The sequence below is a fragment of the Dreissena polymorpha genome, chromosome 5 (genome assembly GCF_020536995.1).
Source record: "Dreissena polymorpha isolate Duluth1 chromosome 5, UMN_Dpol_1.0, whole genome shotgun sequence".
NCBI classification, from domain to species: Eukaryota; Metazoa; Mollusca; class Bivalvia; order Myida; family Dreissenidae; genus Dreissena; species Dreissena polymorpha.
Genome location: NC_068359.1, coordinates 29,793,351 through 29,809,982, shown reverse-complemented (window position 1 = coordinate 29,809,982; position 16,632 = coordinate 29,793,351). Strand labels below are relative to the sequence as shown.

General features: G+C 35.0%; 2 protein-coding genes across 3 annotated transcripts in view; one reads left to right on the top strand and one right to left on the bottom strand.

The window, feature by feature from the left end:
* Positions 1 to 10,427, bottom strand: part of LOC127882335 (mitochondrial inner membrane protease subunit 2-like) — a 38,325-nt gene extending 27,898 nt beyond the window's left edge. Inside the window, exons 1-3 of one of the 2 annotated variants that reach the window (XM_052430904.1) lie at positions 10,316 to 10,427; positions 7,530 to 7,679; positions 6,584 to 6,684 (exon numbers count right to left, since the gene is read on the bottom strand). In XM_052430904.1, coding sequence (XP_052286864.1) covers positions 6,584 to 6,684; positions 7,530 to 7,649 — 221 coding nt within the window. In that variant the 5' untranslated portion in view covers positions 7,650 to 7,679; positions 10,316 to 10,427. The remainder of the gene's footprint in view (positions 1 to 6,583; positions 6,685 to 7,529; positions 7,680 to 10,315) is intronic. The other variant, XM_052430905.1, reaches the window with a different exon arrangement.
* A 29-nt stretch (positions 10,428 to 10,456) lies between these two features.
* LOC127882425 (uncharacterized) lies at positions 10,457 to 16,411 on the top strand. Its single transcript, XM_052431058.1, has 4 exons — positions 10,457 to 10,624; positions 10,967 to 11,080; positions 11,879 to 11,956; positions 12,495 to 16,411. The coding sequence occupies exons 1-4, from the start codon at positions 10,595 to 10,597 to the stop codon at positions 13,056 to 13,058; spliced, it is 786 nt and encodes a 261-aa protein (XP_052287018.1). The 5' UTR covers positions 10,457 to 10,594; the 3' UTR covers positions 13,059 to 16,411.
* The last annotated feature ends 221 nt before the right edge of the window (positions 16,412 to 16,632 follow it).

Below are 16,632 nucleotides of genomic sequence, written 5' to 3'. Positions count from 1 at the left end.
CAGCTGCGCAATGCATCAGATACTAAACCCATAATCAAATTATCGCCGAATACAGCTCACTTTACTCTGTGAACGGCTTTACACCCAACGTCATTAATCAGGCTCAAATGACAAGGACTCCGTGTCGGTCGTAATTACCAGTTAACTGAACATGCTATCCGATTTTCCTACCTAAATTTGAAGAAAGGCTTGCACTAGGGTCTGTGTCCATTCAGTATTCTTGTACGGCGATAAGATAAGTTCAGTAGCTGAAAAAAGTCTCTTAAGCGACACATACATTACAGTTGTCATTGACAAAAATAAGATACAAACGACAATTCTTCATAGAAATCGGAATATATTAATGTCATTTTTCTTAATTCCATTTATGTTAATTTCACCAGATTATTTTCCAATATTCACAGTTGTGAAACCTAAACATTTTGAATAATTCAGCATGACAGAGGACGTGAATTCGATGGGGAAAGTAAAACGGTTGTTGAAAGTTCTCACTATAAAGAATATCAAAAGTCGCCCTTATCACCCTCAAAGTCAGGGGAAAGTTGAAAGGATGCATAAAACATTGAAGCAAAAGATTGCATACGATTTGACGCATGCGAAAAGCTTTGGTATAAACTGGGCAAAACAGCTACCAGAGTATCAACGTATACTAAACAATGACCCAAAAGAATGTCTTGCATGGAAGTCACCGCATGAACTTTTCTATGGAAGGGATCCTTATAATGACAATTCAAAGCTTAATCGCAAACTGCTAATAAAGAAACTAAGAGATGCCGCAAAAGTCGCAACACTACAGTTTAATAGGCGAAACGACAGAGCTCAAGAGAAGGCAAACAAAACACCGATTTGTAATATTGGAGACTCAGTGCTGTTACGCTATAAGAAAAAAGGTTTATTAAATAGGAGAATATGGGCAGTAGATGGGGTGATACAGAAGCGATCTATGAAAACAAACATGTACACAATTAAATATCGTGTCCCCGAATCTTCTCGAGCAGGAAAATCTGCCCGTTCGGAAGAAAAATGGTACCACGAAAGCAAACTCACACAATATACGTGTACATCAACTGGTGCATCCAACAAGAAACGGTTACATCGAAAACAGTATTGCATAACTACAACAAAATCGTCTCAGCTTGAAAACTTGAGAGCGGAATTCGGAATACCCGTCGTAATGGATCCTATTGGGAACGGAAAACGTTAGTTTGCAGCTGTTTCATATCACCTACGCCAGTATGGAATACATAGGTCGGAACAAACGCTATCACAAGACGTAGTAACCTTTTTGAGGCAAACACCCGTACTTGGTAACAGGATTTGTGGAGCAAACTGGTGGAACTCAATACTTGAGCAACCACGAAATTATTTGTCGCGGATGTCTACAGAATATGAATACGGTGACCAAATAACATTGCAAGCGATGTCGCAGCTGTATTATATGCAGATTTTAATAGTGTCGACTAGGAATAGTGCCACTACATTGATAAGTCCGGATGGGAGATCATGACTGTCAAGCCGTTACCCTCTAATAATACTTGGACATTACACAGAGGGCGCCGGTGAGCATTACGCTGCCCTTGGTTATAATAGACATGTATTAAAAACAATTGTAGACACATCAGCACAAGTAACGTGGGAAACTGATCTACCTACGAGCGATGATGACCTGAACGTCGGCGGTGATGACCTGAGCGCTGGCGGTGATGACCTGAGCGCTGGCGGTGATGACCTTAACGCTGGCGGTGATAACCTGACGGCTGGCGGTGATGACCTGAGCGCTGGCGATGATGACCTGAGCGCTGGCGTTGATGACCTGAACGCTGGCGGTGATGACCTGAACGTCGGCGGTGATGACCTGAGCGCTGGCGGTGATGACCTGAGCGCTGGCAGTGATGACCTGAGCGCTGGCGGCGATGACCTGAACGCTGGCGGTGATGACCTGAGCGCTGGCGGTGATGACCTGAGCGCTGGCGGTGATGACCTGAACGCTGGAGGTGATGACTTGAGCGCTGGCGGTGATGACCTGAGCGCTAGCGGTGATGACCTGAGCGCTGGCAGTGATGACCTGAGCGCTGGCGGTGATGACCTGAGCGCTGGCGGTGATGACCTGAACGCTGGCGGTGATGACCTGAGCGCCGGCGGTGATGACCTGAGCGCTGGCGAAGGTGACCTGAACGCTAGCGATAATGACCTGAGCGCTGGCGGTGATAACCTGAACGCTGACGGTGATGACCTGAACGCTGACGGTGATGACCTGAACGCTGGCGACCTGGGATCGCCCAATACCAGTGACATTACGCGATTGAGAGAAATGTTACAGTTTAAAAGGAACCGAAAACACGTGCACCAAAACCGCCATGTGAACTTGCCGCGTGAGATTTGGTCTATAATTGTTGATATTGTTCTAAAACTAAGCCCTTTGTCAAGATACTCCCTTCAACGGGTAAATAGGATGTTAAGAGATTTAGTAGGTAAGACACCGCCTCCGCGGTTGTATCTATGCCCTAGTCGGTTCGGTGACGTTACCGTATCACCCATCAGTGTTCGAAAGATAATCGCAATATCTGGCTCTGGCAGTGGACTGGTCCAGGCGATTCGTCAACTTATAAGGCATTCCTCGTGGGTAAATGCATGGCTATTTCTTCGTTTAGCTACTTCACCCCAGGAAACCCGATGCCTGGTGAGCAGCGTAAGACCAATCGAGCAGCGCGGTGTATTTTCGAAAGAACTTACATCGGGTAAGTAAATTGGAAAAAATAAACTATTTCAAAGTCGAATTTGAAACAACTGTGAATTCACATTGATGACAAAGGTATTGGCCTACATGTAGAAAAAATCCTGACAAATTTTTCTTAAAAAATGAGCGAAATGTGGCTCCTTGAAGTAGAAGATCGGGCAAAATGGGCCATGTTCTGGCATTTAGGGGAGAAAACTGCTTTAATTTGCAAGCCCTTACAATAATTAAAGGATTTATACAAACTTATACATGTCTGCCATAACCTCTCAGCAGGGTTTCTCCAGAAAACTATTTATTGTGGAGAAATTTGCTTTTTTAATGACCATGTTGGGAAAACATGGATACCAAATGGAGAAGACTGGGCCACCTTATGTGAGCAGCGACTTTATAATTCTCTTTCGTGACAAAAAAACTAATTTCCAGCCATTTTGTTGCAATTTCTTTGCTTTGTAGAGACCTATAGTAAGTGTATGTGGGCACATATGCATACAAATGTATACGAAAATACACCGCGCTGCTCGATTGGTCTTACGCTGCTCACCAGGCATCGGGTTTCCTGGGGTGTACTTTATGCGGCTGGTACACGGTAGAAGGAATTTGGTATAGACGGCAACGGCGCAATTAATGCCATAGCGTTATATGTTCAACTGCAGCAATGGATATACATAAAACATAATAACTGATTACACAGTATGTGTTACCATTCTATTTTATCAATATGAAAATTAACATGAAAGTTTGTATTTGTTCACAGATTGTGTTCCCAAAAAGTACTTGTGATATAACCAATTACTTTAACGGCTTTTCATAACATGCTGTATTTGTTGTTTCATATATATATATATATATATATATATATACCAATACATAGTGCCAGTTACGCGGTCTCTGTAGTTTTCAGACTGTACTTACGAGGTCAATATAAAAAACGGGGTCTATATACAACCCCGCAATCTAGGCTCCTTTAATTACTATGAGGGGGGTGTAGGGGAGGTAATGCAATCAAATCTCACAATAAGGTCTTAAATCGAAAACCACAATCAGGTCTGAAATTGAAATTGTATATACCTCGCAAATAAGTTCGCTATATATTTCCTTGTATAAGACGTTAAATAAATGACGTATTTATATACAATAATAATAGTAGGTACCCCTATATACCTTAATTCGTGTTTATATCGGATAAAAAAGGGTATGGAGATACATGTATTTAAAGTGGGAACCCCATAACCTATTTCTAAATCAGAGACCCCGTAACTGGCCATATGTGTGAATATATATATATATATATATATATATATATATATATATATATATATGCATTTACCCACGAAGAATTCCTTATTGTTTTCATCATATCAACAAAGACATTGTTGGTATTTCACAGTATTTTATTTAAAAATGATTATAATGTCTACATTTATTGTTTACTTATTATTTTTATTCATTTACTGCTAATTGCTTACAATATGTAGAAACATGCAGTTATTTGTTGTTTTTCAATTTAGTGTAAAATAAAAACATATCTTTTCGTTATTTTGTGACCTGTTGATTTTCCTTGCAATAGACCTTCATATCTTGAATCATATTTTATCACATGCTATACCTTGTTTTCAATGTAATACAGACAATACGTGTTTTTCACATTGCACATGTGAAATACAACATTTTAAGCGTTTTCATTGGCTACAGAATCAATAACTAACCAATCGCATGGCTTTTATTTGGTGAAATGACGTTGTCAACATGAAATGACGTCACGATAGTAAACAACTTTTAGATCTATCAGCATATGTTTGGTCAATTAAGATGTATTTTATTTAGTTTAAAAGCATGTGATTAAAACGATCTGACACGAGTTGTCATTCCATATATATATATATACACACGAGTTCAGATTCCAAAAGGATCGTGAATCTAATAAAACAAAATTACTGTGTACGGAGGATGATATTTGACACTGTTACTATCCAAAAACTTTTATATTTACGAAAGTAAAGGAAATAACTAACAGAAGGCTCAGTTCACTGATTAACGGGGATGAGGTATTTTTCACTAGATTGATACCCTGCAGCGAGCCAGTGAATCGGCGACATAGAATACCGCTGCCTATATGTTAAGCATTAGCTAATTGAAGGCAACGATATTGACAAAATAATAAGAACATATTATTCTTCAGTCAGTTCATCAGTATGCCAGTACAAACTCCGGCATATGCCAGTGCGTCTGCAACATAGTAATACATTAACTAAGATAATGATACATGTACTACAGTCATGTAACTAACATACAATATTCAATACAATTTTATCGTAATTTGTGTTGCTGTAATTATGTTACAGTTTTATCACATCTTACAACATTTGGCTTATCTTGATAACAGCAGTCCATTTAGCACAGGAAAATCAAAAACTGGCTACTCGAGCCAAGAATTATAAGAATTGATTGGGTCAATATTGACCACAACTGACCATTTCGGACAATACTGACCGCAACTGACAATTATGGAAAATACTGACCACAATTGACCATTTCGGACAATACTAACTAAAAACTGACCATTCTGGTGGAAGTCGGCTCAAAAAACCTCGTCGGGAAATCTTAATCTAACCTTAAAGTTTTAGTCATTTTACTTCAAGTTTTCATTTTTAACATGACTAACAAAGGTGTGCGACATTTATCGTTAATGTTGCGACATATATCGGCAGTTGAAATTTTTCCGACATTTATCGTTAAAGTTGCGACATATATCGTCAGTAGGATTTGCGACATTTATCGTTCCTTGCGACATTTATCGTCAACGTTGCGACAAATCTCGTAGCCTGCGACATATAACGGCGATGCGACATTTAACGGCGCTACACTCATGTGTGACAAAAGATCTTCAGACTTTCGTTGACTGATAGAAAAGTAGATTTATAATGTTCAGTACCGCATTTTTAGACATCATACTTTTCACATACTTATGAGGAATTTGACTTCATTTGTCCAGTGTTTTATGCGAGAAATCCGTCAGGGTATGTTAGAAGATCAAAGAAGATTGTAACGTTTGGTTAAATATAAAACAAGAGATGTGTTTGTCAGAAACACAATGCCGCCTACTGAGCCGCTTTGAAGCCATATTTTTAACCTTTGACCGTGAAGGAGGACCTTGACCTTTCCCAACTCAAAATGTGCAGCTCCACGAGATACACATGCATGCCAAATATCAAGTTGCTATCTTCAATATTGAAAAAGTTATGGCCAATCTTAATGTTTTTGGATGGACAGACAGACGCAATATATTTGACCTTTGACCTTGAAGGATGACCTTGACCTTTCTCCCCTCAAAATGTGCAGCTGCATGAGATACCATGAGAGGACCCATTCCCAATGGAAAAAAATATATATTTTCCCAAATGGGAGCTAAAATTTCCAATAGAACCAAATCAAATTTTTCTCTTTTTTAGATCAATATTTTGTTCATCTCCCATCCATATAAGATCAACATTAGTAAATATAATACTTGACACACTTGTATCCTCAATTTTGAAGCATTTGTTAGCAAAACAACAACAACACTAATTTCCCAATTTTAGTCAAAATGCCGCTAATTTTCCCAATCCAAAGGCACCCGACCCAATTCCCAAAATGGGGAAAAAAAACACTGGATGGACAAACTGACTGACAGACAGTTAAACTGCTATATGCCACCCTAACGTGTGCATAAAAACTAAATGCGCTATTTACATAAAATATGGTGGATGAGATCCAACATTTGAAAAATATTTTTTGAGAAAAAAATCTTCAACAAAACTATGTAGTATTTCATCAGAAACATAAAAAAAATAGAACTGGTAGTATTACCTTAGAGTTACAATGTTACCCCGCTGGAACTGAAAGTCTTTCGCACACCATTTATTCAGCCACACATAATCCTTGTGCATCAGGTCTGGATTCAAAACTGGCTGGAAAAAAATATGCACAGATTACCGTATAAGAGTCGCGTTCTGAGAAAACTGGGCTTAATGTTTGTGCATTAATTGTCGTCCCAGATTAATTCGTCTGGGACGACACTTTCCGCTTTTATGGAATGTTTAGTTTCAATGAAGTCCCTCCTTACCGAAAATCAAGTTTAGGCGGAAAGTGTTGTCCCTGATTAGCCTGTGCAGACTGCACAGGTTAATCTGGGATGACACTTTATGCACATGCATTAAGCCCAGTTTTCTCAGAACAAGGCTCATATAATACGACAGGCACAATGTTAAAGCATCCATCTTAAATTATGGTGCCATTAGTGCTTTTTTTTAAATAAAAGTTTATTAATTTCTTAAAGGCAACTAGAGCCATTCAAAGAAATGACAGTAGAAAGCGCTTTACTGTGATATCATGTCTTATCGTGCTTGAAAAAAAGTCATAATAAATTGTTGATATTATACCAACAATGCTTAGGTCAATATATTAACATAATGGGGGCCAAATAATCATGATCAAATTGAGATATTGATCTTTAATCATTTAATGCAAAAAGTGCCTTTTTTATTAGTTTCAAATTCAATCAAAAGATTCAAAACGCTTAAATCCCTTTTCTAAATTAATTTGTTTCGTTTAAAACTCAATCTTAATTTTATTCTTCCTTGTATAGGACTTTCAGCAAGTTTCAATGGGAGGAGCACACAACAAAGTATTTTGAATGTTTCATATGTATAATTACACACTATACTAAGACTGATATATTCTTACACGTGTCAAAATAAACAAACAAAAATCATGGTGACAAGAGGCTTTAAAGTCTAAAGACAATGACTTCTACCTGCATGGAGACTCCCTTTACACCGACCACTGAGCCCACGTTGTCCATGAAGGTCAGAGTGACGGGCACAACAAAGGCTACCACACCTACAGCAGAGCGACAACACTGCCACATTGACATTGATGTAGCTGACCAGGACCCCAATATATCCTGAAGCAACACAAACAGACAGTGTTGTTGTTTTGTTTTAACCCTTTCAGTGCGGGAACCGAATTTTGAAGGCCTTTGCAAACCGTTTGGATCCAGATGAGACGCCACAGAACGTGGCGTCTCATCAGGATCCAAACTGTTTGCTATTCTGATAGTATTCTTTGAAAAAAATCGAAGAAAATGCTAATTTTAGAAATTCAGCAGACAACATTTTAGCAGAAGACAAATTTCCCAGCATTCAAAGAGTTAAAATATGTATGCTTTTTGCAACCACTGATTATAATTTCTCTAGATCCAGTTGATCAACACTACAATTGATAAATAACAGTGGCTTAGGATCAGTTTCAATGTCTGCCTGCACAATGTACAATTATTCTCTCCCATATTATATGGGTGAAATTCGAAAATGTCTTAAAACCGGAAAAAAGGCTGAGGGTTTAGGGAGCCCTGGTCATGGGGGGGGTGGGGGGGGGGGGGGGCGCCAGGGCAGAGGAAAGCCTTGGTGGTGGGTCATGGGGGGCAAACCCCTCCGAAGCTCCAGAAATTTAGCAAATTAGAAACCATTTAAAGTAAGGTTCAAGTACTTCTCATGCTTCTTCAAAAGACCATCTTATTTTCTCCATTATATTTATTAGAATTTATTGCTTTAAAAATACTGGCATTAAAAACAATATATTCTGCATTGGCTCAAAGAATATACATTTTATAGACTTGGTCATTTATTTTGGCATTGTTGAAGGCTGCCATGAAATGCATTATAATCATCATAACTATAGAACTCAATAATAAAAACAATAATAGAATTCAAGAAGGAAACCTACAGATTTTAGGTTTACCCCAAACAATCTTAAACCTGAAATTAAATAAAAGACCATGACCATAACCATTAGTCCATCAGGACTGTTATGTTCCATCATGGCTTTTAGACTTGATATTAGAATCACATGTTGTCACATATAATTCAACAATAACAATAAAAGCACTCCCAATTATGTTATTGTTTTGGGTTATGTAATGATTAATATTATTTATCTATTTTAAATGATGATAACTCATAAACAAAAATGTATTTTTCAGTACATGTATGAAATTACTTCATTACTGTCATATTGCTCCTATAGGCTATATCTGCAGTATTATTGAATTTTCTGAACCTGTGACAATAATTTGTTTAATATTGTCATTTGGAGAATCTGTGACCAAGTCCTTTTAGTTCACCTACACTACAAATGTCCATGATATCAACAGGTACTTAGCAGATCTCAAAAGCCATAAACTTTACTGCTGCCATTTTTTTGCATTGCAATCAAAATATGTAAACACAAGAATCAAGAGATACTTCTCATTATAGATTAAGTCTTATCTAATAGATGTTTGTCTTGAATTCAGTTCTTATTTTTTATTACCATTTTTATTATAAATTTGCTAGATTGTTGACCATAAAAGTTGCTTAATATTCACACAGGGCTTAGCTTGCTTTGCTTTCTGGGTGTATTATATATTGTCAGAAGTAGCCACATGACAAACACAAGTTTGCTGTAAGCTGTATCAAAATATGTCAAAAGTCATACTGATGTCTGTTTGTTCCTTGTTTCTTGTGAACAAGGTTTGTGGAAATTCACAAATTGGTGAAAAGTCCATATCTGTTTTGCAATTCAATTAAACATGTTTTTGTCACATCTTGGCCCCTGGTTTCACACACAGGGTTTGTATCTGATAAATATATAACAAGTTCACTGCACTCAAATTGCAAACAGAGCTACGACTAAACAAATCAAGTCATGAAATCAAGTCAAAATATTCAAATATCAAATAGCTGCTTCACTGAAACAAGCGGTAACTTTATTTCTTTAATTGAACCTGGGTTAGAAATTGCATGAAGACATACATTCAGTTGATATTCAGTTGTCATTTGTAGCTCAAATACCTTCACTATGAATATATGGCCATTTTTGTGAATGGATAGTGATTTGTAAGCATCTATTTTGGGACACCAGTAGAGCTCACCAGACTCAATGCATAATTGCAGGGCTTAATTACCAGTACAGTCCACTTGTTAGAAGTTCTTTCCTTATTTTTGCAAAACATCTCACTTAATTGAATTCATTTATATATCTTAATGTTACTTAAAATCTTCAACATTAATATATTTCTGTGTGAAAACTGATAAACTTGATTACAGATTCCTTTTGTATCACAAGTGTTTTAAATCACAAACTTAGTGCTGAAAGGTCAATGTTAGTTAATTGTATAATAAGGAAATATATGGTCTTAAATATATACTATTTTATTTTAATCTTTTAATCTTTTTATTAAAATTCTTAAATTGTACTTGTATTGTTTTTTTTGTGGCATAAATCTAACAAAATAAACATGCTTTATGTTTGTTTAAACAAGAAGTGTATCTTGGAAACGTTTTATTTGACCAAGGATGATCAAACTAAGCCTTAACAACTGCAATATGAACAAAATCCCGGATCAGGACTCCAAGGCTATTATCCGAAAGATGCATACCCGAAAAGCCATTATAATATCATTTATTAAGTGTATGACTTTCATATTGATTTACATTTTTTTTTAAAGATAAATAACGCATTTACTGAGTTATATTAATCCTATTGAAATATTCATCGTACCTTCTAATTAACTGTTCATCGCTTAAAGTTAAATGCATCAAGGGGAAATGACAGATATTTGACATTTACTGGCTGTTAGCCTTCAAATCGTGATACATCGGCTATCTCGGATTCCTCCGTAAGATAGGCCGAATGGTTCCGACAGGTGCTCCGACTTTCAGTAGCTACGGTAAACAAACCTCATTGAACGTGATTTTACATGGAAACTGATTTCTTTTGATGAATGTTATAAGATGCTTAATAAGTGACTTTAAACGCTTTTAAACATTCTCTCAAACAATGGCAGCGACTGATATTCAAGGAAGCTGGGTAAGCAATTTTCTAGAAGCCTGATTCAAAGACGTGTCAATAATAACCAGTTAAATATTCGGATACACATCTTTTCGGATATAAAATTATGTCAGTAATAGTTTAAGAATTTCTAAGTCACAAAACCTCACATTTTTCGCCTGGACTGGAAAAAAATGTCCATTAAATTTTATATGAACAATATCCATAATGATTCAATAATTCTGACACTGCACACATTTTACGAACATCAATAAGTAAGTTAATAAACTTTGTTATTACCCTTTTTTAAACATGCTCATAAGAACCCCTGATCTGTTGATCTTCCATTTTTATATTTTTAAAAGCCGATTCCTCTTTCAGTTTCCTTCTGGGTACTATGGACATTTTCGCAGCAAGTCCAGGGCAGATTTTGTGTGTGAATACCGACAACTGGCAAGGCCCATACCACCCAAGAAGTTCATAGCGCGATCAACTGTAAGTTGTTTCTTGTTATGTTGAACTTGTTAAAAGCCCTGTATTGTAATAGGTATTTTTATTTATGTCATTCAAAAAGCACTAATTAATTGTATTTGTTCATATAATTGATATGAATCATTAAAAATATTCATTTAATTTTATATTTCAAAAAGATGATATTATAAAATTTTCAAACAATATGTTTTATTTTATGCTTTCCTGTGGTTTATAGAGAAATATCATTTAAATTAAACTGGTATTTCACTGTTTGAAACAGTGAAAAATAACAATTAAAAATATCAATATTTTTCACTGTTTTACTGAGAAATGACGTCATTTTTTCGACGAAATGACGTCATAAATCTAGCGAAATTATCCAGTTAAACTCTTTTACAATGTTAATAAGCGATGAAAAGAGCATAAAATAAAAAGAAAATTTGTTGTATTCGATGGAATATCAATTTTAACTCACTCGTGATCATTAAAAATGCTTATTTTTACTGGTGGCTGCGCCACTCGTGAAAATATTGTTTTATATGATCACTCGTGAAATAAAATCGATATTCCATCGAATCCAACAAATATTTAATCAAAATATTTTGTTTAATAGTTCACTTAAAATTTTATTTATTGTTTTTTTTTAATTGTATTATTTTGTATAGTGTAAGATATTCTTTCTTAAAAATCTACTATTTTTTTAAAACACTTATTCAGTTGTGTTTTTGTGGCTACGTTAAAAACCAATCCATCATACTTTTATAGTTGTATTGATCCTGGTACCTCTGTTTGAAATAATAGCAACTCGTTTATTTACAGGAGCCAACAAGAAGACATGTGTTTTCACACCATGATAATCGTGAAGCTTTTCTTAATGATGCACTCATTTTTCAGCAGGTTGGTTTAATATTATTCTTTTACTTAAGGTACAGATATTTATATTACTGTTTGTACTGAAAAGTATAAAACACTACCTTGTTATAATCAGTGTAACATTTCATTTCTGTATCATGGTATATAGTAATTACACAAAAACAAATGTTTCCTGATCTACAGGCTAAACATAGTAACATACCATTACAAATGATGTGTTGGCTAAATTGTATTTGGCAAAACATCATAATTATTGTAAATAGATTATGATGTTTAAAATATTGATAGTTACCGGTATTAATGTATGAGTGTTAAAACTGTACGGTTTAATAAATCTGCACAATTTAAAAAGAAGCTTCAAGCTATCAATTTACTAATTTGTTCAAAGCTAAATGCATATGTAACTTGGGTTGCATTAAAGAAAGCAGATCTCAGAAATGTATTTTTAACATAAGCAAATCAGGAAAACAAGTAATCATTGTTAACAAGAATACAATGTCTTTGTTTACTTTTGTACTTTCCCATCTTATAACAAAAGTATCATACCATGGTTTACTCACAGGGTTTAGGGCGCAGAAGGGTCCCTAACAGCACTTACCATTTCAAGAACGACTTCATGGCATGGATGCCTGAGAGAGAATATGTTGAGAAAACCCAACGACCATTGGCATCGACCTACAAGCAGGACTTTGCACAAAGCAAAAAGCAGCTCTTTATTGAACGCCCCAAAACATCTTTTGAAGGAGTCCCAACAACATCCTACAGATACGCTCACGGTTCTGGAGCCCCTAACAGGTACGCAATTGACGCTATGAACAATGAAGCATTGAAGCTGAGTTTGCTAAACAGAAAAGATCGGGCGATGACTGCAGTGAACAAGGGGCGGGAGTCTGTAGCGTCATGCTTGACATGGGTGTCGGCAAAGCCTAAGCCAGTCCAATCTGACTTAACGTCGAGTCGACCTGTGGTTCCTCCTGCCACCCAGACAACCATGTTTTTACCCCATCCCCCATCTTCCCCTAAATCTCAGATGGTACAGGAGGCATGGCCAGTCCCTCAGTCATCCCCACCTGTCCAGCAGCAAGCTGAGTCCTCGGCCCCAGTGACCTCACAGGCAGCTGAGTGAGTAAGCATTTCCACTGTCGAATCCCATACAAACCAGTTACTGCAAAGGGGATCTATCGCTCAGAGACCCAATGAAAGACATGAAAGGTTTCAAAGGTGTTTCATTAGTCTGGGATTTCAGTCTGAGAAATTATTTTCAAATATAGACTCTTAAAAAAGGGAGTGATACTTTCGTAGCTAGGAAGTGTTTAGTCAATAGAATTGCTAGTGCAAGTAGTGCTGATGTTGTAGCTTAGCAATATACCATTACTAGGGTCATTTTTCATGTAACAACTAAATATGTTAATGTGTAGCTTTAACAGTAATGACAATGCTCCTCATTTACAGTTCTTGCAGCTTAGTTTCAAAATAAAGCTCACCAATTTTGAAAATAATTTATGCTTTTAATTCACTTTTATTATGATCTAAGAGATTTAGGCCTCAATATATTGATCATATGTACAACAATTTTTTGGCACCACAAATAAGTAAAATGAAATAATACAAGAATACGCTGTAATTAATGGTCTATTTCCGATTGCCAAAATTTTCAAAAGCAGAGTTGTTTTTTTGCTTTTCATTTTGATAGTGAACAAGTTAAATGACATAGACTGCTTATGATAATTTAACAATGAATGGTACAATTTGTTATTCCAAATGGTACGTATAAAAAGAACCTTCAATGTTAGCTTCCCAAGAAAACATGACCCGATTAGTTTTCTTGGTAGATTTAGACGATTTGTAGCCATATAACACAACTTGCTCAGTGAAAAACATTTCCATTTGTTGAGTCAAACTTTAATTGATGCATTTATAATATCATACCATTTAGTGTTATATTTTAATTGCGTATCTTTCTACATAACAAGATTATGCCATAAAATATGGCATATTGATTTTCTAATCAAAGGGAGGGTTTTTGATAATACAAAAAAAAATACTGAAGATTGTTACACTGTTTAATGTTATATGATTGCCCAATGAAGTAGTAATTAATGTTGTTATCCAGAAGACAATCTACGTTTAATGTTCTTTTCAAAATGTTCTGCACTATGTCTAAGCTCAAAGATATTATTGAATCAAAATATATAGTATAACCAATACAAAAACATGTAATTAGCTACAATTCATGGTACTAAACTGTTGCTGGTTGTGTACAATATTGTTAATTATGTTATGTCATTTATAAAGTCTATGTTTATTTGTTTGTTTATGAATTAAGATAAAAAATATACATGACATACACACTTTTTAAAATTTGTTATTATGATGCAAATCCTCATTATATTTTAGGAAATTGCACTAAATATTAATTATATGAACTTGTTCACTGATTGTCAAAATGACAACTTTTTTCCAACTTTACAAATTCCAAAAATAAAAAATAAAAACATTTCATGACAAAGCAAAATACAACTTATGACATAGACACATACTAAAAATACAACTTTCTTAATGAATTATCATCATTCAAAAACATAACGTTACAAAGCGTTTCTAACCTGAAACAATTGATAAATTTGGTTTGATTCTGTTGGTTTTGTTAATTTAAACAATTAACATTCCGGATTGCCGAGAGGTTAAGGTGATATGCTTTTTATCTTGAGGATACTTGTTTGAGTCCAAATAAGTTTTAAAAAATCTTACATTATATTATTGTTATTTTAATGAAGATCTAAATTTCCTGTGTTTAAATTTAGCAACATTATAGGCAATGTTTTTCACACATAAAAAAAAAAATTCCCCTATCTGTGAACAAGACACTTTAAGATTATTGATTTAAAATGCATGTATAATCAATACTATTATATAATGCTAATCTGTGTTTATTGCTTTTGGTTTTATTGGTATAGATCTGAATTAGTATCATGTTTGTCAAACAAAGCTGAATACATTAGTAATCTCAGGCTTTTAGTCTCTGTATTCGGTAGGACACTGACATTTGCCCTGTTTAGCACTTGCTTAAAGTACTTACCGGTAGTTGTTTTTGCTCTTACACCCAAGTCATGCTCTACACATCAAGGATTTGTAGAGTAATTGTTTTGTAATCCAGGTCATAAATTGCCAGATTCTAATGATATAATTATAAAGGAAAATATATTTCTAGATTAGTGCCTGGGAATTGCTAAGTAAAAGGATGTCATATCTAAATACTTCATTAAGATGCTTTATTCCGTGTTATGTAGATTAGTTAGTGCAATGCCTCATAACATGTATTAATGTATAGCTTGTAAAGATTATTGCACCTAATGTTACGTTTTATCATTGTATGTATATAAATTACTTTAAACATGTGTTAGACATTGTTTATTTTTGTAGCTTGTTGTTAATATTAATTGTATTGTTTGTATATTTGTTAATACATTTACATGTACTTCATATTACATCATGTTGGACTTTGCTCACTAAACTGTATTTCTATGCTTGTCTGTATGGGGTTTGTTTATGGTATAGGATAAGGATTTTAGTATGCTAATGTGTGTATTAGAAACTCTGTACTTCTGTCTCTCATTTTAACTAGCAAGTTTAATTATTGTTCCGTTCCATCTAGCATTGAACTGCCGACTTGCATTTGACTTTGCCATTTGAAAAAGCTTGTTTGACAGCAGAAGTAAATATACTGTGTTTCAGTGTTTTTATGTTTGCATTTGGGCATTTATTTTATAACGGAAAAATTATTACAAATTTGCCAAACATCAATATGGCTTCATGTATTTCTGAATTTTAATGGATACGGACATTTTTATTGTCAGCCATTTAATGATATGTGTTTTGAATCAGATTTTAAAATTGTGTGGCTTACTGAACATTCACAAGTACCGTTTCCTTCATAAATTGAACATAGTCAGTTTGTGCTTTTGCAAACGTAGTAATTATAAACACAGTTTTTATACTTTTAATATATGTGAAACCAAAAAGTATAAACGTTGCACAATGATGCGTCACAGATATTTTCTAGCATTGTTTTGTTAATCGTGCCAATGTTTTATTAAGAATAAAAACTAAATGTAACATATATGTAATGCCCATTCTTAAGTCGATAAAGGTCACAATAGTCAAAAGAGTGACGGTGTGAATTAAATTGCAACAGTTGCAACAGGTGATATGCTTTTTTTACCAGATATTTATTAACGTTGTTTATTTAGATGTTGTTTTTATCCAAAAAGTTTTAACGTTGTGATGATTTTTTTAAATCTTTTGTTACAACACTTTTACGTTGATTACCTTCTTGTTTTTCGCTTGTTAACGATATTTTACTTTGTATAGATATTATACAGCTGGTTATGATTTTATTTTCTGATACGTGTTTCTCCTTTATACTTCTGTTATCGTCTTTAACACTCACCTAGATATTAATAAACATATAGAAACCAACGTTGTAGTTACAGTGTGTTTTTTTTTTCATTCAAAATCGGCTCCGGTAATCGCCCATTCCCAATGGGATTTTTTTTTCTCAAATGGGATGTAAAATTTCCCAATGCAAGGTTCCCGCGCCCCCCCCCCCCACCCAAACACATTTTTTTTTAGATCTCAATATTTTGTTCAAACTTCCATCCATATAAGTTCAACCTTTTTGAATATAATACTAAAAATAC

Coding starts and splice junctions, on each gene's coding strand:
- LOC127882425 (XM_052431058.1), top strand. CDS start 10,595: ATGGCAGCGACTGATATTCAAGGAAGCTGG. Junction 10,625..10,966: donor CTGATATTCAAGGAAGCTGG/GTAAGCAATTTT, acceptor TTCCTCTTTCAG/TTTCCTTCTGGGTACTATGG. Junction 11,957..12,494: donor ATGCACTCATTTTTCAGCAG/GTTGGTTTAATA, acceptor GTTTACTCACAG/GGTTTAGGGCGCAGAAGGGT.